The sequence below is a fragment of the Coffea arabica genome, chromosome 7c, assembly GCF_036785885.1.
Source record: "Coffea arabica cultivar ET-39 chromosome 7c, Coffea Arabica ET-39 HiFi, whole genome shotgun sequence".
Classification (NCBI taxonomy): domain Eukaryota; kingdom Viridiplantae; phylum Streptophyta; class Magnoliopsida; order Gentianales; family Rubiaceae; genus Coffea; species Coffea arabica.
In genome coordinates this window covers 1,582,248-1,605,186 of record NC_092322.1, presented here as the reverse complement: position 1 = coordinate 1,605,186, position 22,939 = coordinate 1,582,248, and the positions used below count along the sequence as shown (strand labels likewise).

Here is a 22,939-nt window from a genome sequence, read left to right as displayed (position 1 = left end):
GCGTGTTTGGGGGCGTTGAAATGTCTGAATTTTTCTTGCTAAAAATGAATTTCAGATTGTCATTCTTTTACATGAACGCGTCCCTATACTTTTACATCAGCTTTTCCTGTGTGTGTTACATATGTTTTGCTGATTCAGTTATAGATTAGGATCTCGATTGAATTCTGTTGGACAAAGCTGTGAGTTTATGTTTGAAATCAGAATTGTCTTCCTTGAGCAAAGTTGTTTCGGACAACAGTTTTTGTTTCATCCTTTGTTGCAGCAGTGATCATTTTATTGTTGTCCATCTGGGTTGTATTTTCCGTATGAAGCAGCATTCTTGGACAAATTGAGAGTGAACATGTGCATTTGGGTGTTGCTAACAACACTCTCAAGGAAATTTCTGGTCTAATGAAGTAGCCGTTAATCCTTGCATTACTTTGCTGCATTTTGTATTTGGATGAGTTGTTTAGATTCTCTTGTAGGTAATAGATGTTTGTGTTTGAATGAAGTGAATAACATGAGTCAAGAGTCTTACATTCATTATTGATTTGTGGCATTGATAGAGTTTGTTTAGGACCCAACTACATGAAACAAGCTGCAAAGTTCACTCAGCAAATTCTGCCGCAGCTTTGGTTTTTCGGCCATGACCCCTTTCTTTTCTTGTTGCTGTTTTCTTCTTCATAAATAGCTCATCAAGTGAGTTTTGTCACGTAATGTGCTAGTTAATCTCGTTTCGAAAAAGGAAATTGGATGAGTGATTTGAGTTTGCAAGTATGGGTCTAAGAATATGTGAGCTATAGCTATAATCAAAAACGTTGCTGGAAATTTGATGAGATGAGGAATGTCGAACCTTTTGGCATAAAAATTTCCCAGCATTTGCATGTTTTTCCTTTTGTGTTTTGATTCGTTTGGAGGTTCAAGTGGTGTGTTGTGTTGCTTGACCAAAATTTGGATTTTTGTGTGATAGAATTTGTCCAAAGTTTGCATTAGTTTTTGCCCAAATCTGGTCGAAAATGAAAAATGCAGCAATCCTTGAGTTGATTTGTAAACAGAAGTGCAGCAGCTTTTGGTTTGTAAACTTGCAAGAAATTCTTTTAAGAATTACTTTGATTAAGTGTTGTTTAAGCATGTTTTAATTAGAGTTAGTTTAAAGCTTTGTTAGCCAAAGATTCATGGGGAAGTTGCGGATGACTTAGCTGCCGAAATCTTCTTGTAGTTGCATAAATTGAATTGTTTCGCATGCATGCATGAAAATCATTTCAAAAATTGCCTTTTGAACCCCTCAAGTCCCCCCTTATTCTGATATGGCCCAAAATCAGGAAAATTGAACTAATTTTACCCTTTTAAGTTTAATCCTTTGTTTGCATATTTTATGTGACTTTTTGGATAGATTAATTCTTGATTTCAGGTCATAATTGTGGCTTAATAATTTTAGTTGATTTGCTAATCTTATTGGGTTTAGTTTGGATTTAGGATGTGAGCAATAATATTTGTTTGGATTTGTAAAAGTTGATTTAAGTTGTTTTGTTTGGATTTTTGGTTTGGGCCAAGGGGTAAAAGCCCACCGGTTTTGTTGGTTAATTTTTGGGCCAAAATAGCAGATTGGCCTACTTCTCTTACCTTGGGTTTTCGGTTTGGGCTTGGAAGGTTTTGACCCAAACAAATAGAGGAAATGGCCCAATGATCTGATCCATTAAGAAACCAGAGAACGCATTTGCAGATCAGTCCCTGTACTTTTCTTTAATTTCACTATGGCTCTGGATATTTTCAACTACTTTCAATTCGGTCCTTACTTTAATTGCAAATAAGTCCTTGAACTTTGTTTTTCTTTAATTTTGACCCCAAAGCTTTGTTAATTTGTGCAATCAAGTCCTTTCTTCTTTTGACTTCTTGAATGTGAGTTGCTTACATGATTCAATTGATTCAATTTCAAGTTTATCATTTTATTTTTTATGATTATTTGTTAAATAAAGTGGTGCCTTGACTCGTTTATTATTTTGGAGGGTAAATAAGTGGTTTTACTCCATTGGAGCCCCAATTCAAGGGAGGTATAATTTCTTTTATCCCTCTTTGTGTCTTTCCTATGTGACCCAACGTGCTAAGTGCATTGCATGTCTACTTTGCTTTCCTAGCTTTTCTTTAATTCCTTTTACTTACATCATTTACTTTTTGTTTTCATTAAATTATTCTTTTAATGGGGTATGTGTACACCTCTTGGCTTGTAATAGATAGGGCGTAGCAAGTAATTTGGTCCATTTCCCCTTTCCCCTTTTAGTTAGCAAATGTAATGGTTGCATGCCTACGTGTTAAGTGTTTAATCGCTTTATTAGGCCCTTGCATCTAGTCAAGCATGCTAAGTGTTATGTGCTACGTGTTTGTAAGTGATTCGCATGTCTACACGCTTTTTGTAGTATAGATGAATGGAATGGATGAATGTACGTCACCACACTAGTCCAACGCTAGTTGTGGCTTCTTTTATCGTTTCCACTAGTCCAACGCTAGTCGGAATTCATAGAATGGGCTAGTCCAATGCTAGACCCAATAGGTTTTTTTTCCTTTTTCATTAAGTGCATGATCACCACATATCACGCATTTTTTCTTAGTTTGTCATTTGGTATGTTCCTCAAACCCCTTCCCCTTCATTTTAGGACTTGCATCTCATGCTAGTTAGGGTTCATTTGCGTGAAAATCCCCTCTTGATAAGAGAAACGAGCGAGTGTGGCTACTTGATAGCCTTAGCACGCTAGTTTTACCTTCTAATCCGAGGGAAAATCAAAGTCGAAATTAGGCGTCATCCCCGTACCCGACTTGTTGCATTCCCCTAGGGTCATACTTTCATTTTTATCACTTCCATACTCTTTTAATCACATTTTTCTTACATTTCTCAATCCATATTTTTCACTACCTCTTTATCATTTATTTACTTTACTTCACAAATGAAATTCAAGTTTCACTTATATATGTACTATTCTATCTTCATTCATTTGCACACACAAACACTTTGATTTTCATCCAAATTCACACATGCACCTTTTTATACATTCGCACACTTGCACTTACATTTCTTGCATCTTTCATACACTTTCACACTTGCACACTTGAATTTGAACTCTCATTTGCATTAATCGACCTCTATGAGGTTTCCCTTTATTGGCCGCCACAATTCATGTGGTTTGGGACCAAAAACCTCACGAGAGACATCGTAGAATTTAGGATTGCATTTTTTTTCGTTTTCGCATTCATATAGGCATAATCCAACATGCAATACATACCCTGGGTAGAAAGTCAGGAAAGTTAGGGTTAAGTTACGCAACTAGCCTCGGCTAGGTCAAAGGGGTGCCTTGGAGTCTATCCTTGCCTTCCCCTTTGTCAAACGTGACTCCCGAACCTTTTTCTTTGTTTTACGTAGACTAGGAGTCGTTTTAAAAAGGGTTTATTATTACTTAATTCATTTTTAGGTGACTTGGTACACCTTAAATTATTACCAAGTGGCGACTCCAAACTTTTCATTTCAAAACCCTTTTTAAAACTATTTTTTGGGTCAAATCGTCGCTTTCCAAAGTCCCATTGAGACCCATGTCTTTTCAACTCACAAAAATCATTTTCTAATCAAAATTGAAACAATACATCTTTCTCAAACAATTTATTTTTCTTATCAAAAAATGGGGCGCGACAGTTGGCGACTCCACTGGGGACTTCCTAAGTGGGTCCAAGCATTTTGACTTAACCATTTGTTTCCTTTTTCTACCCTTTCTATGCATGGCATGTGGATATTAGGATTGCATTTTTCATTTTTAGGACCTTTTGTCTTATGTACGTAATCAAACCAATCGCTCGACTCACGAATGTATGTTTGAATGAATGTTTACTTGTTATCTCGCGCTTGCATTGCATTTGGGGGGGTGTGTGTCACCTTTAGAGCCTCGCGTGGTTCTCAACCCCTTCCCTCAAAATAGGGAACACTTCATACGTGCACGTTTATTTATTGTTATCCCATTTGATTTTATTTTTCGTGGGCGCTATCCCACACCGCCTTGTAGGATTAGGATTGATTGCCTTGGGTAGGCGGCTGGTGTGCGCTGCGCCCATAGCGCTACCTAAGGGATCACTCGAGCCACCGACCAAGGGCCCTGGGGGTGATGACCCTTCGCCTTTAGGTCTGAAGGCTTGGGAGCCGAAGCCTTATCGAGTCTAGTTGCATTAGTAAACCCCAGCCTCATGCATCCATGTTAGACTCGCCTAGGGTAGAGTCGACCTTACCCTATTAAGCACATTAGGCACGAGGGAAGGGGTTCCACCTCTTTTACTTGTTTTTATTTGTATTTCTTTTTTTAATTGCTCTCAATATGTTATGTGTACTATCAATTGCACTAACTATTCTTTTGTTTTCTTGGCTTGCATCCATGGGCCTTAGCAATAAGAGGCCTTTTGGCACTCTTTTAGTGACTTACCCACTAGATGATTCACATGTTTAAATTTCAGTTATTACACTTGATTTTCAATAAATACATTTCATTTTTAGACCTTTTCCCCCCGATGCATTATTCATATCCTTTAGGCCATATTTGTCACATATTTACATCGCTTTAATAAACTGGCATCATGCATTAAACCCTAGAAAGGGAATGCCACATAGGGAATCCCGTGTTTAGGAATAAACCACCTTGCGTCTCGGATACGTAATCCAACGAGACCTGCACGTTTACATTTTGTACCATCCAAAGGGGTAGTGCACAAGGTAAGGTGGGATCCGATCATTTTCATAGAGTGATCTTTGGAATATGAGCATCTAATAATCACTTTTTGGCCATTTTATCAAAAATTGGTAAAAATCCCTTGCGTGAAGGACATTAATTTGAAGAAATTCACAAATGATTCCTCCTTTTGAGACGATAAATAAATTAAGGCCAAAATTTGATTTTTAGAAGGTCATAGACTAATGTACCTCAATGATTTTGAAATAACTAATGGCCGGACAATTCAACCAATCCATTTTGCCGATTCATTCAATAAATCGTCAATTCATTTTGACCAATTTACCCTTTTTAGGGTCATCTGGTCGATTTTCAATAAATCGTCAATTCATTTGACCAATTTACCCTTTTTAGGGTCACTTGGTCGATTTTCAATAAATCATCAATTCATTTGACCAATTTACCCTTTTTAGGGTCATTTGACCAATTTACCCCTTTTTAGGGTCACCTGGTCGATTTTGAATAAATTGTTAATTTATTTGACCAATTTACCCTTTTTAGGGTCATTCGACCGATTCTTTGAATAAATCACTAATTCAATTTCATTCATTTGACCAATTTACCCTTTTTAGGGTGATTTGGTCGATTTTTGTATAAATTATCAATTCCAATCAATTCATTTGACCAATGTACCCTTTTTGGGTGATTTGGTCATTTTTGAATTCATTTGACCAATTTACCCTTTTTAGGGTGATTTGGTCGATTTTTGTATAAATTATCAATTCCAATCAATTCATTTGACCAATGTACCCTTTTTGGGTGATTTGGTCGATTTTTGAATTCATTTGACTAATTTACCCTTTTTGGGTGATTTGGTCGATTTTTGAATAAATCATCAATTTCATTAAATTCATTTGACCAGTTTACCCTTTTTTAGGGCGATTCGGTCAAATTTGAATAAAATTCTCAATTTCATTCGGTCAAGTTCCTTTTTAGGATGGTTCGGTCAATTTTGAGTAAATTTTTAAATTTCACTCAATTCATTTGACCCGTTTCCCTTTTTAGGGTAATCCGGCCGATTTTAAATCAATGGTCATTTTCATTCAATCCATTTGACCAATTAGGGTTTCAATGCCGAATTTCAAATAGGGAAACCTAGTTGATCTATTGTATCCAGCCATTTGATCAGTTGGAGTTTTGACCCATGCTCCACTAAGAAAAGTTGTCAAAACGAATTCCAATTTCTTCGATAGGAAGTTCGTCAAGGTCAAACCCGTGCGTTTTTGCAAATATCGATCAAAGGTGATCAATCCCTTCGGACGAGGTCCTCTTTTTGACAAAGTGTCTTTCGTCTCTCCAATTGACCAAATTCTTCAAAATTATTTTTCACTCAATGAATTGATCAGATCCATCAGGTATTGTATAGTGCCTACTCTAGCGGATTGCATTTTCATGCTAGGCCTACCCTTGGCACAAAAAGGGTTCCCCCATAGGACATGCATACCGATTTTGCAGTTTTGCCTACTAACTCTGGGTATTTTTCTTTTGTTTTCCCCCTCCCCTGCATTCATAAAAATGTTTCAATAAGACGAAAATAGTCTTCTATATCTGATGCTAATTTTAATCCCATAAAGTTTAAAGATTACAAGTGTTATTTGATTCTTGGGCAGATCCTACGATTAAAACATAAATGATCCATCTGGAAGCTCTACGCTAAAGCCTCTGAGAGATGTCGTAATTGTTCTGTTTATTTGATTTGTTAAATTTTGTTCCAAAAGAAAAGGAAACAATAAATTCTCTTCTCATTTGTATCATAATTGAACGAGAAATTTTGTTTCAAATTGTTTTTCAGCAATAAAATTTTTGGACAATTATTGTTTTGTGTATATTTATGTACATTTCATTCTTTATTCTTACTCATTGGAGATTTCATGATGAATTTTGAGAAATAAGACCAAATTGAGATATTTTTAATCTCCAGCTTGAAAATTCACAAGTGAATGTTTCCTAAGATCCTTACACTCGATTGGTGATCCGAGTTATACAATAAGAGTGCTCAGGAAAAAGTAAGAGGTCACTCGAAAGGCCCAATGAGATACCTTTTCTCCTTCATTTAACCCCAAAATAAAATCAGTCACATTGATTGATAAATTGCAAATTGGGGCAATCTTTACTTGAAAAATGTCCATTGTGTCTAATTAAATTCAATCTACATCTCGGTGAAAGCAAAATGGTGCACTATCCTTATCTATTTTGGGAATTTGGGATGATATTTCAAGCGTTTGTTTCTCTATCCATATAGCTTTTATCATTTGATCTCCCATTTGAGCCTTTGAAAGAATAATTTCGTTTCAAATAAGAGCCTTAATGATCACTACCCTACACGGGAAAATTTTTCAAATATCAAAAAAGGGAATGAATTTTCAATGAGCAATTCGTTACTTTGGTTGTCATGGAGTGTAAGAATGATACTTTGGCCATCGTTTCTACAATCTAAACACAATTTACCCATTGCATCCTCATTCGAGCTAAAATCGGTGGTTCTTTTCAAAGCACTAATGATCGCACCCCACATTGGGGAAGGAGATTGGAGAATTTTCCAAAAGGAGAAAAAGCAAAAATGCTAAAATTAAAAAGGGAAAAGAGGGAATCATAAATTTCTTTGTCTGACTTGTTGCACTATATGCTCCTCATCACTAAATTGATAATCACTATCAATAAACCCATCATCTTCACTTGATTCCTCTTTATTTTCAGCACATGTGTTCTTGTTGCTTCTTTTTTTTGTCCCTTGCTTCCTTGTTGCTGCTTTGATTGGTGTTCTTTTACTTGCTGTTTTGGTTTGTGCTCTTTTACTTGCTGTTTTGGTTGGTGTTTTTTTGCTTGTCACTGTCACCTTCGCTGTTTTTTCCTTTTTTGAATTGCCAGATGATGCTATATTCTCCCCTCCTAATTCAGCTCCACTTTCATGCTCACATATCCCTTTATTCTGCAGGTCCAAGTTTCTTTCCGCTGTTTTTTCAGTACAACATAAGTTCTCTAGACCTGGATCTGTTGCACTCTTGTGCCCATCAGCTCCAAAATTAGTAGTATCTCTGTCAACAACTTCACTCTCAACTTGAGTTTGACTAGTTGGAATATTTGTCAACACTATTTTTTCTACACCAGGAGACCCTTGTTGGTTTTTTGCAACGTCATCCGTATTTCCTTTATACGGATCAAGTTCACAACCACTAATGGAGTACAGTTTAAGGTGCACAACAAATACATCAACCATCCCATATTTTACTCAATTTCTGACCAAATCTTGAGCAACATCTTCACACAGAACATAAATTAACCCATCTTCCATCATCATCCCCGGCCTTAAGTAATAGTAACTCGCAGTAAACTCAGGAAAACCTAACTTTTCTGCTATCCTATCTAAACTACAAATTGACCACATATTCGGATTACAATAATCAACAATCTTGACTTGCCCCCCAACATATTTTTTGGTTGGTAAATCAGTGAATTCGCTTCCGTAGTGGATCCTAATTGAAAATAAATTACTATTACTTGCTAAACATTTAGGCGACAATTATCAACTGACAAAATAAAGAAAAGGACTCAATACAGAAAACTGACCCAACTAACACTGAAAAGGATCCAAAAACGACAGCACACATGAGGGACCACAGCTACTAGCATGTATAAAAATCAATTCAGCAATCCTAATAAACATATAATAACACTTCTTACATGTGCTAATCACGATTATTATTACTTTATTCACTGTATTAAAACATATTTTTCAATCGATTAACAAACACCATATCTTAGGGTTCAAAGATACTTACCATAATTCGGGATTTGATGATCGTCCTCTCCACTCATTAGCACGTATATCTTCTTCGATCACTGATTTGCTTCGTCACCTTTGTTTGCTACTGGATTTCTGATTAGATTTGGTTTCGATTGAAAGCATTTGGTTTATCTTTGGTCCCTCACTTTTTTGTTTCTAATCTGTATGCTTTGAAGGAAGAAAGATATTGATCCTCTACATTTTGGTCAAGATTTGAGTGACTTGCCCTTTTTGTCCCTCAAAAGTTGGTCACGTGATGTTCCCATGACCGGATCCGTTAAGAATTCACACAGAAAAGCTAACAGGGACCAAAAAAATTGATCATTTTTTTTATTGTAATAGACTTAAAATGCTCGCTTTCGTTCTGAGGGACTAAATTTTCATATCGTTAATATATGAGGGACGATTTGTGCAATTTTTCCTAACAATAATTGGTAACAAAAGAGAATTGGATTGGATGATAAGGGGAGAGTAATGGTAAATAAGATATTCTAAATTTAGAACCTTTCATTTAAAAAAAAAATAATACTAACAAAGTAGCAATTGCCAATCTGGTGCGGTCGATGATTCCCAGCAGTGCAATGCTCTCAACCTTTTGGGCTATGATTGGGCTTGGGCCTAGGACCAGCTATCTGCATCCGTCTACATCCCTTAAATTCCATTGCCACCGGGGCGGCGCATTTACGCTATAGTTCCTTCGGCTTTGACTCCGCCCCGCAAGGAAAACAGGGGCGATTTCCCCAATTACAAAACAGACAGAAAGAAGTAACGTCGTCGGCAGGTCAGGCATGGGATCAGTTTTGTCTAGCTTTTTCGGAGGGGAAGGAGCCGCGGCGGCAGCTGAGTCCTCAGAGCCATCACGCGTGACGACTTTTCATTCATCTAACCGATGGCAGCTTCACTTCAACAGCTCCAAGCAATTAAACAAATTGGTTCGTCTTCCGCCTCCTTGTGGTTATAATATACAATCATTGTAGTTTATGCTTGAAAATTCTGTAAAATTTCCTTTTTTTTTTGTTTGGGTTTCTACTTTAATAATTTTGCCCAATGGTGGTTATATGGAATCTGAATTACTAATTTTAATACGTAATAATGATGAATTAGATGGTAGTGGATTTTGCGGCATCCTGGTGTGGACCCTGCAAGTTGATGGAGCCATTGGTGAAGGACATGTCTGGGAAATATACGGACATCGATTTCGTCAAGATCGACGTCGACGAGCTCCCTGTACGTGTTTTTTTTTTTTTTTTTGTTTTGTTTTTTGAACCTTCACTGATAATAACGCCCGCGTCTCTGTTTAGATGTGGTAATTTTGGATTGCATTAATTTGGATGATGGATTTGGGAAAAAAAATTGATGGGGTTTTGGTTTTGGGGATTATTGCAGGATGTGGCCCAGGAGCATAAAGTGCAGGCTATGCCGACATTCTTGCTGCTGAAGCAAGGGAAGGAAGTTGATAGGATAGTGGGAGCCAAGAAAGATGAGCTGGAGAAGAAGATTCTCAAGCACAGGGAAGCCCCCAAATTTGCTGCCTGACACGGCCTCAGCCCCTCCCATCAATCATCATCGCTATTACAACTAGTACTAAGTTCACAATTGCATTATTGCTCGCTTCACCGCTACTACTGCTACTCGTACACAATTTCGTTGCAAGCGCTGCTGCTAGTCAAACAAGTAATGCTGCTCGAATTAAATTATGAGTGATGGAAGGATTTCCAAAGTTTGAGATACTGGTAGAAATTTATGTCACAATTTGGTCTTCCTGTGTATTCTGAGCGGGCTGTGCAAAATCTGTACCATGTATGTATTACGTATTCCTGTGGCTTGGAGAATATCTAGGTAGGATTACTCCCATGTTTTCTTATTTCTGAGGCGGCAATTTATTTGATTTTTTTTTTTTAAATTTTATTTTACGATTGTAGGAATCTTGTTAGTGAGGGCGAAAATCTAGAATTCCATGTACCCGTTTAGACCTTAATAATAATTAAACCCAGAAGTTCACGCGGTCGGTCGGTCGGAGGAACAATTGGGTACATTCGCAAGAGTTTCTGATTCATATAAGGCAGGCTTAGTTTCAGAATAAAATTCGAATTCATTTTCAAATCTATTTTGGAAATTTGAGAGCAGCATTTCAAATGCGACCAATTGTTCACAAGATCATGGAAGGCAGTGCACCAGCCCATCCATCATATGGGTGAACAGATGCCAATATTTCCAGCTGTGGAGTGCCGAAATTGGTTAAAAGGCTATACAAAAAGACATCATCCAAACTGCTGTATCACTACTGTCACTACCACTGGCTTTGGGTGATTATCTACCAAATTGAAGATGAAGAACCGCTCTCTTCTCAAACAGTGTATGATTGCTGTATTGTATCTATATCTAGATTCTTCGACTTCACGACACTTTCAACGTGGCCCTTCAACGTGCGCAATTCCCTCAGCCTGCAAGAAGAAAAAATAAAATCCCAAATACAGCGTCGGTAGAAAACAAAATACTCAATGTAAGCAGGCATCAGAAGTTTGAAACGCGCTAGTTGTTGATGTATCATCTTCCTGCTATTTGATGATGAGCCTAACTGATTACAAAACACTGCGAAATTAAATTTGGCTGAAATAATTAAGAGAACACCCAACATAGCCAATTTTGGCACCACAGCATTTCAACAAATAAAAGTCGGCATCTTTAGCTCAAAGGTTTTTCAGTACCTTGCCATTTCAGCTCGTCGCCTTGCTTCTTCAGCTATCTGATTAAGATCTGCAGCGCGACTATGATCACCAAAATGAGTCTCAGGTGGATGCAGCCCATGGAGCGTCCTCTGTGCCTGTACCCATTTAAGCTCCCTTTCTTCCTTTCCAAAATCCTTTTTCTTTGTGAATGCAACCTGGACAATGAAAATACCGTACCAAATCATTCAGCAAAACTTAATAGTTAGCTTAATCATTCAGTTCATCTGGCATTTCATACCCTTTGCTCAATGAGAAGATCCCAGGCCTTCCCGCTCAAGATATATCGGACGAAGAATTTGAGAAAATCAAGTGGGATGTAGCATACAATGTTATAGAGCCAGACTACCCCAGCCCATCCCCATCCGATCCCTTCTATTGCAGCAAAATTCCAGTTGCAGTAAACAGCAATCAAGGTAGCAATCTGCTTGTGCAGAAAAGAGTGAGCAAGGTCACCTCTATAGTGGATATTATTACAAAAACTGTGAAACGACAAAATTGTCTTACCAACTGAGCTCCAACAAAAGCTAAGCCAAGGAATAGTCCTGGACGCTCAACGAAAGACCAGCTCCTGGCTCTCGTGACAAATATGAGTGCTTGACTGATGATACTGACTTGCAGATAAATTGCAGATGCTAGCTTCCTGAAGCCATCATGTTCAGTTTTATGTAGAGTTGCCATGCCAACATCATGTGCAGTTTTATGTAGAGTTGCCACGCCAAATTTGTGCTGGAAATTCATAAGAAAATGCAATTGGTTATTCAAACTGCATGCTAGATAGGCAACAAACTTTTCTTCATCATTTATGTTGTTGTTCTAAGCAGGTAATGGAAGTTGAAGTACTGCCAGTTTCAACTAAAGAAGGAAGCTTCAGTACATAATGGCATCATCTAAAGCAGATTCACAAAATCACGTAGAATATTAGTAAAGGAATCTGAAAGTATGTACCAAATCCAAGATGCACTACAGATGCTTTTTGACAAGAAAGGAGAGCCAAAGTTCCTTTTTGACAAGATATGAACCACAATCAAGAAAATATAGCTGAAGTGGGATCAGGAGCACAAGGCAACAAGCAACAATTCAAAACAAAGATCATAACTCATGCATGTGCTTCAATACCTTCAGCAGCAAACAAAGAACAGTTGATTTGATAAACCACCAATCAGATTGATGTGAAATTTCAGTTAAAGATTAGTTTCTGGTACCGGGAAGAAGTCTGTGTCATATGCTGCCCAGAAGAAGATAACAGTCATCACTGCCAAGTAACCACCAAGAACGATTCCAGTAGCAAAAATCTCACCCAGCCCCCAGCAATCTGGTAGAGGAGATGGTTTTACCCTGTCCTTCGATATTGTCATGATTGTACCTAGCATGCAAAGTGCCAGCTAGTGAAAGAAAAGTACTTTTAACAGGCCACATAGTTTTCCTCCGCAACAATCATTGTGATTTGACAAAAGGTGAAAGAAGCATATAAACAACATAGCATACAGTCTATTGGCATGTCAGGTAGAGAAGAAGCATTCAGATGCAGAAATAAGGATACGTACCATCATTGAGAATTGCAATGATTAGCACCATGAAAGGTGGAAAGTCAAATTTCCAAATCAGTGCAAGTAACAGGAAACCAAGCTGTCACAGCATAATTTACATGATTAGAAAGACACAAGTGAGAATCAACAGTTAAAAAACATGTTGGTTTGCCTTTGTGGGTTCCTTTGGACAACAAATTCACACTTACCACTATACGGATTGTGATAGAAACTGCATAGATCTGCAAAATGGAAATGGCAAACAGATTATTTTGCTTAAATTTTAAGTAGCAGTGACCAGCAGTGCAGACTTGCTGCTCTTTGGCTTGAAGAATATGACACACTATGAAAGTTGGAGGTCGGTAAGGAATCATTTAAAATGTCACAAAGGTCGGGAAATGAAATGCTTAGGCAGCAATTTGGCTTTTCATGAAACACAAATTATCAAAGATAGCAGTGCTAAGGACACCAAAATTATACAAACCAACTAATGACTATAAGCAAGTGGTAAGATCCTTGATCAGCCACTTACTCATGCCTCTGATAAACTGATGGGCAAGCAAAATTAACATTATTAATGCATAATAGCAATACTAACCAACACTGGCAACTTACTGTATAATTTTTCATCCTCTGAAAGATTGCTCGACTGGTTAAAACAGCACTTATAATAACACTAAGACCAGGTTCCGTCAGAACAATGTCAGAAGCATCCCGAGCAGCATCAGTTGCATCAGCAACAGCTATTCCAATATCAGCCTTCTTGAGAGCAGGGGCATCATTTACTCCATCACCAGTCATTCCGCATATATGCTTTTTAGCTTGCAGGCGTTTAACTATTTCATACTTGTGTTCTGCACAAATATGAGACATCAAAATCAGTAAAGTGAGTTACTTGGAAGAAAATGTACACTAAAAATATATGATTTTAGAAAAAAAATTTCAGATTGCAGAAGCTAAAAGAAAAGGCTAAAGATTGAAGAAACTACTACAAAGGAACTTTCTTTTTTTTTTTTTTTTGGGGGGGGGGGGGGGGGGGGAGGGGAATTCTTACCAGGGAAAACACCAGCAAAACCATCAGCTTTTTCAATCAAGTCATCCACAGGCAAGGTAATAAGAGATTCATCCTTATTCTGTCCTAACAAAGCAGAAGAAGGATACATGTTGGTTCCCATTCCCAAACGACGTCCTGTTTCTTTGCCTATTGCTAGTTGATCACCTGACAGATTTTAAGATAATATAGCAAAATCAAATATCATGATTGAATAAAAACAATCAAGAGTTGGAAAGCTAGTTTAAGGTAGACATACCAGTGATCATTTTCACATTTACCCCAAGATTTAAAGCCCTTTTGATCGTTTCAGCACTGTCATGCCTGGGTGGATCAAAAAGAGGCATGAGGCCAATAAATTGCCAGGGACCTCCCAAACTTTCTTTCCTTCCTTCAGGGACTTCCTGCAGATGTCAAGGCAACAAAGTCATAATCAGAAACTTGTAAAAGTAGTTTCAGCTTTGAGCATAGTACTAAGGTTTTCCAACTAAACAAGAAGCAAGGAAATACATTACCTGATATGCCACTGCAAGAGAACGCAACCCTCTCTCTGCAAATTTATCAATCACAGCATGAACTTTGCCCTCTATGTCTGATTTATTATGCGCAAGATTTAGAATCTGAAAACCCCACACACACATATATAAGAACATATAACCAGCGACATTGTGGAAATGAAATCAGTTATCAGTTGGTTCATGACTGTACCTGTTCAGGAGCACCTTTGCTGACTCTATGCATTTTGCCTCTATTGTCAATATACGTCAAAGCAGTGCGCTTATCAGTTGGGTTAAATGGAAGGAAGTGAACCTCTTGAATACCAGCCCTCGCCTCTTTTGGGTCTGCCAACATCCCAACAATAGCAGCGTCGATTGCATCTTGGTTTTCCAACCGAGCAGCTCTGGCAGCCATTAAGACTACAGTGTCTACATCCACTCCTTTGGCAAATACCTACAAAAGTATGTATCATAAGAAGTCGAAACAACATTTAGGATGACAACTTCAAGAAATTGTGGATCAAAACCTTCTTCATTTCCATTTTGTACGGACCTCAATAAGATTCTTGTCAACACTAAGTTTGTTCAATGTCAAAGTTCCTGTTTTATCGCTGCAAAGTACGTCCATGCCTGCCATTTCTTCTATTGCAGTCATTCTTTTAGTAATAGCTCCCTGTGTTGTAGACAAATATGTTGGTGCTGTTGATAATCTCGAATTGATCTAGGATGACACAATCACAATTTGCAAAAATGAAACCAACCTGCAAAGACAAACGGTGGGAACCAATTGCCATTGTAACAGACAAAACTGTTGGCATGGCAATTGGAATCCCTCCGATAAGAAGTACCAGCAAATTGTCAATCCCTGGTCTGTAGGGCCGATTTTGAATGGGATACATCACAATGACCTCGGTGATCATTCCCACAGCAATCGAACATATACAGAAATTTCCAATGGCAGTCAAGACCTAATATGAAACAAGAGAACAACGTCAGATAAACGAGCAAGTCTGAAACACCCATAAGGCAAGAATGCATCTGAAAGAAACACTCATACAGCAAGTTCAATGGCCATTAGTCCTTGCACAAAAAGACAACAGTATGGAATATGGTTTCTTGTTTAACAAGGAAATCAATGTGAGAAGGCTGAGTTATACCTTCTGAAAATGTCCCTGTTGATTTGTAGAGTCAACAAGGTGAGCAGCCTTGCCAAAGAAGGTGTGAACACCAGTTGCAATCACTACTGCTTCAATCTCCCCTTGTTTGCATGTAGACCCTGAATAAACACCCTCCCTAGGGGCTTTGGACACAGGAAGGGATTCTCCAGTCAAGGCAGACTGTGGAGGCAACGTGGATTGGTTAAAAAAGAATTCTACTATGTGAAGAAACAAAAATCAGAAAATACCACTATTTGAAAAAATAAAGATAATGGAGCACCTGGTCTATTTTCAGTGGATCACCATCAAGAAGACGAGCATCTGCTGGAATAATGTCCCCAAGCTTTATACTTATAATATCACCAGGTACAAGAATTGATGCATCTTGCTCACTCCAGCTGCCATCTCGAAGCACCTATAACATTTTTCATTTTCACCCATTAATAGAAGATAAAACTATACAATATGAAACTCTTGTTAGAAGGTAAGATGGAGTTTCAAAATTTGGAATAACACTCTATCAACAGAATACTATGATGCAGAATCCTAAATCCTAAATTTGACTTTTCTCAATACCTTGGCTTTGGGAGAAAGGCGGGCCATTAATGCTGCAGCAGCATTACCAGCATTGTTCTCCTCATAGAAACTAATACTTGAATTGATGAGAAGCAGAATAGTAATCCCAACAAAATCTTGCCAATCAGGAGGTTTTCCCTGTTGAGAGAGTGAGAGTCAGAAGCAGCAAAAAGTTAAAACAGAACAACACTAAGACAGAGAAAAAAAAAAACCCCCTGTATGTGGTATTAATAACAATATGTGAGCCCCGAATGAATGTCATAGAACTTTACTTGATCAGAAAGTGCACATAATTACGTGCTCTACATTCTTTCTTTTGCTCTAAGAGATCATTGAGGTAAAACATGGCATACATCAACCATAAGCAAGAACATAAGTTCAACACATCGTAAAAAAGAAGGGTAAGCTATGAAACAGCACCCAGCTAAAAAATAAAATAATATAAAAATGAGAGAAAGTGAAAAACAACAGATGGCTATTGATTAATATTCAACTCCAAAAGTAAGTGGAAATCCGAAAAAGGAACCCAAAATAAAAAACCGAGCTGACATAGTAAGAAGCCTGGGGAGCAGCAAATACCAACTGTAGCCCTCTCTCTCTCTCTCTCTCTCGTCTATATAAAAATAGCAACACTAGTTTGGTTACCCAGACCATGCATGGCATGCTATTCCTCTCTCTTTTTTCCTTTTTCTCTTAAGTAAACCAAAACTCCTTGAACAAACTTAAAATATACTACTACGTGGCCATAGTCCATACTCCAGCTTGAGAAGCTATATAGAAAATCACCAAGAAGCACTAAACAAATAAAAGCAAAAAAAACAGACTGAATATATCATATTCGATTGATCTTATTAATTCCAACAAAATTGTCACGCTCCACAGAAGAAGAAGAAGAAGAAGAAGAAGAAGAAGAAGAAGAAGAAGAAGAAGAAGAAGAAGCGAAGGGAAGAAATAGGAGCTTACGCCTCCATTAGCGAGTGCAATGGCCATTACGGCAGCAGCTTCCATGACCCATGAGAGTGGATTCCACATGAATCCCAGAAACTTCAGAACCTTGCTTTCCTGCAACCCTCCCCCAAACCCCGAGTATTCAACAAAATCTCAACGTCAGCACCAATAGAAACCCCCGATTAAAATAGTAATAACGAAAGGGGGAAAAAATCATCTGCAACAACCAAACTTAAAAAAAAAAAAAAAGAAAGGAAAAATTCAAACAAAAATAGCAAACAAATAAAACAGACCTCCTTCTCTTCCAGTTTGTTGTAACCAAAAATCTGCAGTCTCCTTTGTGCATCCTCAGACGAAAGCCCCTCCTTGGTACACCGCAAATTCTCGAAAACCTCCTCCAGCGGAATATTCTCCTGTGATTTTTATTTGTCGTCACAATAGATAAATTAGGAAATCAAGAATAAAGAGCTATCATAAACTTAGTAATAGCTATTAGACGCAAGTTACTAGTGTTGAAATGTAAAAATGTAAAACGAAAAAAAAAATGAATGAGAAAAAAATAAGTTATAAGAAGAGAGAAGTGGCAGAGACCAAGTCGACGGCCTCCTTCTTCAGTGCCTCCATAGCTTCGTCTTGTGCCGCCATCTCTGCTTCTCCCTTCAGTTTTCATCAGGCACGCATTAGGAACGAAAAAAAAAAAGGATCATCAGTATATAAACGAACAAACAACTAAATAATGTACAGATGAAAATTGGTTAATTTTGTTCTGAGAGCAACGAAGTAGTAAGTAAAACTGAAAAAGAAGAAGAAAAAAGAAGCAGAGGCTATGCATGTATGGAGAAGAAGAAGAAGAAGAGGGAAGCAGGCGTCAGAAAGTGTGTGCGTGTTAACCTTGCTTTTGGTGGCGTGGTTTATCGAATAGCGTTGCTGCAGCTGCTGCTGATAACGGAGGAGTAGACCAGCAGACTAGCAGTAGTTGTAGTATTGCTTTACTGATCGGAAAAGTGGAAAACAGAAAACGAGTCGAAAGAGGCCTTAAATACAAGAGATGCCGAAGAGCAGCGGCCACCCTTTCTCCGCTCTCTCCTCTCCCTCTCTCTCTCTCTCTGAATATCTCTCTGCGCTCTGCTGCTCAGTCCTCCTCACCCAAACATCATGCCTTTTCCTCTCCTTATATACCCGCCACCTGCGCTCTCTCTGTTTCTTTTATAGTGAGTATATTTTCCTTTTATTTATTGATGACTGGATTTGATTTTGATGACAGGGCAGATAGAATGGACAACTACCAGCAGCATTATTATTTTAGTGGAATTCCAAGTGTTCCACTTGTTGCGCCCTTTGTTTATAAATAAATAAATAAAAAAAAACTACAAAAATTCTTTTTCTCATTTCTTTTTTTTCATGGAACGGCCGTGCCAAAGTTGGCGAGTCCCGGGTGGAGGGTGCAACACCTCCCTCGGTTCCTCATTCTGTCTGACGATTCTACCCCTGACAGTGCCTTTTTATCTACATACAACATTGTAAGTGGATATGCTGAGAAAAGAGGCTTTCCAAGAAAACGCAGTAATTTTGCCACAGATAAGAATCGTTTTAACATCTCATGGCCTTTTTCTATACCAAAAAAAAAAAAAAAAAGGCGTCCTTTTGAAAAGATTTTCCTAGGATGTCAGCCCTGAAGGTGGATTGTGGGCATCTGAGAACAGCGCAAAAGTAGTCGACTAGAAAAGAAAAGAAAAGATGGGACGCGGGGATCTCACGTAATTCCCTTAGCAGGCAGCTGTTCTTGCTTGGTTGGCTCATGCTTCTTGGTCGACGAAGGAGGTGATGAAAGGATTGGAGAAAAAAATCTTAGTATTTGAATTGCTAAGTTTAGGAATTTTTATAAATATATCTATATATACTGCTATAGATTTGAAGGAATATCGGAACTCATTGAACTCAGCCCCACTCTCTCTCTCTCCCATCCCAAAGTCTCCGGACTTTCTTCCATGCTTTTCCCTTCCCTTGGTCAAAAACCATAAAAATTGATTTCTAGTATACTTCTTCACTATTAGTCCGATAAGCTGTGTGTGGAGGAAATTGAAATTTCCCAATCAATTAATTATCCCATTAGCCTTGGATGTAATTGACGGCGACAAATTGCATCTTCATGTTGTATCAACATTCTTTTTTTGCCCTATTATATCACATGGATTTGAACTCTATTTACAGTGAAAAAAATTTAAAGGAGATGTCAGAGCACCCTTTTGATCTAATAAGTTGTTATATCTACTAACCCTTTTATTATACACAATCTTTTTAGCCTCTCTTCTCTGTTAGATTATGATAAATTAGATTATAAAATATTATCGTTACCGTAAAAAAAAATTATCTATATATATATTATATCATTGCAAAGAAAAATGTGCTTTGACTTAAATTTTTGGGAGAGTTGTTTAGTGTTAAGGATTTTTATTTTTTAAGTTTTTGAGAAGGGATTTTTTTATGATTTTTCTTTAGAGGGGGTTCTAGTTGTAAGATATCTAATGAGACCGTCGTGGGAATTGAGATCATATTTTTAAAAAAATCTCAAATATTTAGAGCTTTTTTTTTTGTATATTATATGATGATCCGACTCACAAAAAGAACTGTGATTGGAAATTGTTTGATCATCCTTTTCTTTTTTTTTTCGGAGACGGCAACAATTATATAACCTAATCTATGCTATATTAAGGGGGAGGATGCGGATCTAAGACAGTCCAGGATAATTCGGAAGGAACTGAACCATTACCGGATCAGACGAGTGCAAAACACACCCTGCCTGAATTTTTTTGAAGCAAATCACTTAAATGTGGCCCACCAAACTAGGTGTTGGCCACCAGCCTTTGGACCGGTGGTTGTTTGATCGTCCTTTTCAAGAAGAAGAAGAAAAATACAATCAACTTGAATTCGGGGATAGTTTCGGGACCGCTATTCGAAAGCTCAGTGAAAAATACAATCAACATGAATTCGGGAATAGTTTCGGGACCACTGTTCGAAAGCTCAGCGAAACACTGGTATAAATCTTCAAAGTAACATAACAAAATGAATTGCATTTTGCCTTCCACGATTGAATGAACTCTCAATCCAGCTGCGAATTGGCGGCCCCTTTTGTACGGTAGGGGTGTGTGGAGAGGTATTGTGCTGGGCCTTGATGGTTGACGCGTGTTGTCAGCTTTTCTCTTTGTAACGACCCGACTGGTATAACTGCCTCACAAGGGGATTTTGTTTCAGCCACCCGCCAGTCCCAAGGATGGCCTTCACGCGTTGAGAATGCGGATAGCAAAAGTCAAAAATGCCCCCTCTCCCCGTAAGAAAAATTGTAACTCAGATAGCAGTCTTTGGGCACTTGGGATCCTGAGAAATCGGAAACATGGAAAATCTCGAAACATGGAAAATGTTGAAAGTACTCTTTTTTGGTTTGGTTGGATGAAATGTTTAAAGTACCATACTAGGAAGAATCCAACTAGGAATTGAATTACGGGAGAATAACGCAAAGTATCGAATATGGTGCCAGATGTCCACTTCCGACTGTTCTCGTATGCCTGTCTGTGCCTGTAACATCGGTGACATGCCATTTTTGCACTACTCTCGCTGACGCATGACCGGAACGATGAAAACTCCACAGGAGAGGAGATTAGTCAATGCCGCACCCGGACACGGCTCATGAATTCCATTACGTGACCTCACTAGGGAAATGAGCAGTTCACAACGTCGCTCGGTCCCTTCAGCATCCCCTCCACCAGCCACCCCACAATTCCACTTTCTATTTATTAGCCTTTTTTATTTTATTTAATTTTATATATACGAATCGTATATATATTATTATGATTGAATACATAACACATATATAAAATTTAAATTTAAATTATGAGTCATACATCTAATAGTGAAAAGTGTATATACACTGTCAGATTTTATTTCTCCCCCTTCCTTGTTCTTATTAACTTACTTCAACTTGAGCAGTTTTTTTTTTGGGGGGGGGGGGGGGAGGGGGATAATATATCTGGACCAATTGGTATTCTCTTCACCTCACTTCTGTAATTTCAATTTTTTTCTTACAATTTAAGAAAAAAATAGTTGATTTTGTTGAAAAAGTAACAATAATGATAGTATGTTGCACCATTCAAGATGTATATGAAAACAATTATTGGTAAAAATGTTCATTGCATTAATTAAGGTAGATTATATTTATTAATAGTGAAGCATATTAAACAATACTAATAATATTTTAAAGAAATTAAAAATTAACTATATTATTCAATTGAAAGATGAACTATAATTTGAAATGGATAAAAAAAAATAACACTACTAAAGTTGACAGAGGAAGTAGTAGTATTTCAGAACAGGCAGGGGATCAGAGTATCATAGCAAGCCCGTAATTTTGTCACTTTCTGTTTCCATTTGACAGAGAGGGAAGAAAAGGGGTTAAATTTTGACTATTCTCATTCTTAAGAAGTTAACAGAATCATAAAACCAGACATAAGAAAAGTATTCATCTTTGGTACTGGGACACATAGAAAGTGCAAAACAATACGCAAGTAGTGGAAAAGCGTTTGGCACATAGCTGTTAGTCAACGTCGCTTTTAATCGTTTCGGTTAATTGAGATGTTATAATCTTTTAGAAAGAACTTTCATCTTTATAACTATATATATATATATATATATATATATATATATATATATATATATATATATTGTCTGACTCTGATTTAAGCATTTCAAAGGATAAGTTGACAGATAATAAAATGACATTAATTTGACTCAAAACGTGACTCATCAATGTTCAGTCTTTCAACAACGTGCTTTTGTGTGATAAATGGTAATTACGAATGGTTATTACGGATCAGGTGCAATCGTTCCTGACAGTTATGTGTATAAATCTGGATCGTATAATTTTTTTGACCAAATATTGACTGTAAACTACCAAAAACGATTGCTTCCTGCCACCGTTCCTGCCCCTCATCCAGTTATTACTAACACGTTTGTCATTTCCTTAAAAGTTCTGTTCAGCATGATTGTGGATATAGAATTCTTTCGTTATTTGAGCATGATTATGGACACAGTCACTTTTGCGATCGATTTGAAAGCATTTCTCGTGTGCCTTGTCTAAAATATAACTACTCTTTTTCCCCGAGTAAGCGTCTAACGCAAAATTTGCAAATCTTTATTGGTGAGTGACAAAAAAAAAAAAAAATTATTCCAAATTCTATTAGGCGTTTAGATTTGTTTTGCTCATATTTGGTGATTTAATGGTGAGAGATCTCATCTGGATGGATCCTTCATCCTTCCTTTCGCAGTTTGCTGGGGCGTCTTTCGTAAATAGAACATAGTACATGGTACTGTTTCATTTGGTCATTCGTTTCCTTTACTGAGACTAGTTGGCCGAGTTTGTTACATATTTTTTTTTTGCTTTAGAAGGTAGCAATTGATATTTTCGTGTCTTGCGCACCCATTTTATTTTCTTCGGAAGCTCCTTTCGTAGAGTCGAATTTGCTGTCCAGCGTCTCCAACTGAACTGTAGTCCATTTACTCCTTGGATTCAGTTTTGGGTGGACGGCATCTGAGGTTGGGGCCCCGTAGCGGCCAGCATCATCTACGTGCCCTAACCAGTGTTCAAGCAACATGCATTTGGGCCGAAGACAGGCCCAAAAGATTTTGTTCCTTATAACACAGCGCAAGCCTATCTATTTAAACATCGTTCAAATTTAAATGTTCTTACAAAGTTTATCTGGTAAGAACATCGATTAAATAACCGTAAAGATTCTCAAATCTCATCGATTTTTTCCTTCTCCATCGAAAAGTTTGAAGCCTCCCTATGAATAATCCAATAATAATAAAAAAAGGCTATTCGCAAGACGCATCACCGGAAGGGCCCCAAAAAAGAAAGAAGGTCTATGAGCATGGAAGGTTTGCT

General features: G+C 37.7%; 2 protein-coding genes across 2 annotated transcripts; one reads left to right on the top strand and one right to left on the bottom strand.

Annotated features, from left to right (window-relative positions):
• The first annotated feature begins 9,150 nt into the window (after nt 1-9,150).
• LOC113698586 (thioredoxin H2) lies at nt 9,151-10,384 on the top strand. The gene is made up of 3 exons (XM_027218456.2): nt 9,151-9,452; nt 9,625-9,747; nt 9,907-10,384. The coding sequence occupies exons 1-3, from the start codon at nt 9,309-9,311 to the stop codon at nt 10,054-10,056; spliced, it is 417 nt and encodes a 138-aa protein (XP_027074257.2). The 5' UTR covers nt 9,151-9,308; the 3' UTR covers nt 10,057-10,384.
• Nucleotides 10,385-10,592: 208 nt separating this feature from the next.
• On the bottom strand, nt 10,593-18,152 carry LOC113698585 (plasma membrane ATPase 1). The gene is made up of 21 exons (XM_027218455.2): nt 17,896-18,152; nt 17,596-17,661; nt 17,298-17,417; nt 17,020-17,118; nt 16,057-16,194; nt 15,761-15,895; nt 15,481-15,660; nt 15,085-15,291; nt 14,877-14,996; nt 14,535-14,777; nt 14,342-14,446; nt 14,086-14,230; nt 13,830-13,994; nt 13,391-13,629; nt 12,985-13,017; nt 12,794-12,875; nt 12,452-12,612; nt 11,754-11,975; nt 11,488-11,670; nt 11,229-11,404; nt 10,593-10,964 (listed from the first exon to the last, which is right to left on the bottom strand). Exons 2-21 carry the CDS (start codon nt 17,647-17,649, stop codon nt 10,868-10,870), a joined length of 2,904 nt encoding a protein of 967 aa, XP_027074256.1. The 5' UTR covers nt 17,650-17,661; nt 17,896-18,152; the 3' UTR covers nt 10,593-10,867.
• Nucleotides 18,153-22,939: the final 4,787 nt, after the last annotated feature.

What these genes read in the sequence shown, in the direction of transcription:
- LOC113698586 (XM_027218456.2), top strand. Translation starts at nt 9,309, where the DNA reads ATGGGATCAGTTTTGTCTAGCTTTTTCGGAGGGGAAGGAGCCGCGGCG. An exon ending in CCAAGCAATTAAACAAATTG is followed by an intron (nt 9,453 to 9,624) that starts GTTCGTCTTCCG and finishes ATGATGAATTAG; the next exon opens with ATGGTAGTGGATTTTGCGGC. An exon ending in TCGACGTCGACGAGCTCCCT is followed by an intron (nt 9,748 to 9,906) that starts GTACGTGTTTTT and finishes GGATTATTGCAG; the next exon opens with GATGTGGCCCAGGAGCATAA.
- LOC113698585 (XM_027218455.2), bottom strand. Translation starts at nt 17,649, where the DNA reads ATGGCGGCACAAGACGAAGCTATGGAGGCACTGAAGAAGGAGGCCGTC. An exon ending in CCCACCGTTTGTCTTTGCAG is followed by an intron (nt 14,997 to 15,084) that starts GTTGGTTTCATT and finishes TCTACAACACAG; the next exon opens with GGAGCTATTACTAAAAGAAT. An exon ending in CTATCACAATCCGTATAGTG is followed by an intron (nt 12,876 to 12,984) that starts GTAAGTGTGAAT and finishes ATGCTGTGACAG; the next exon opens with CTTGGTTTCCTGTTACTTGC.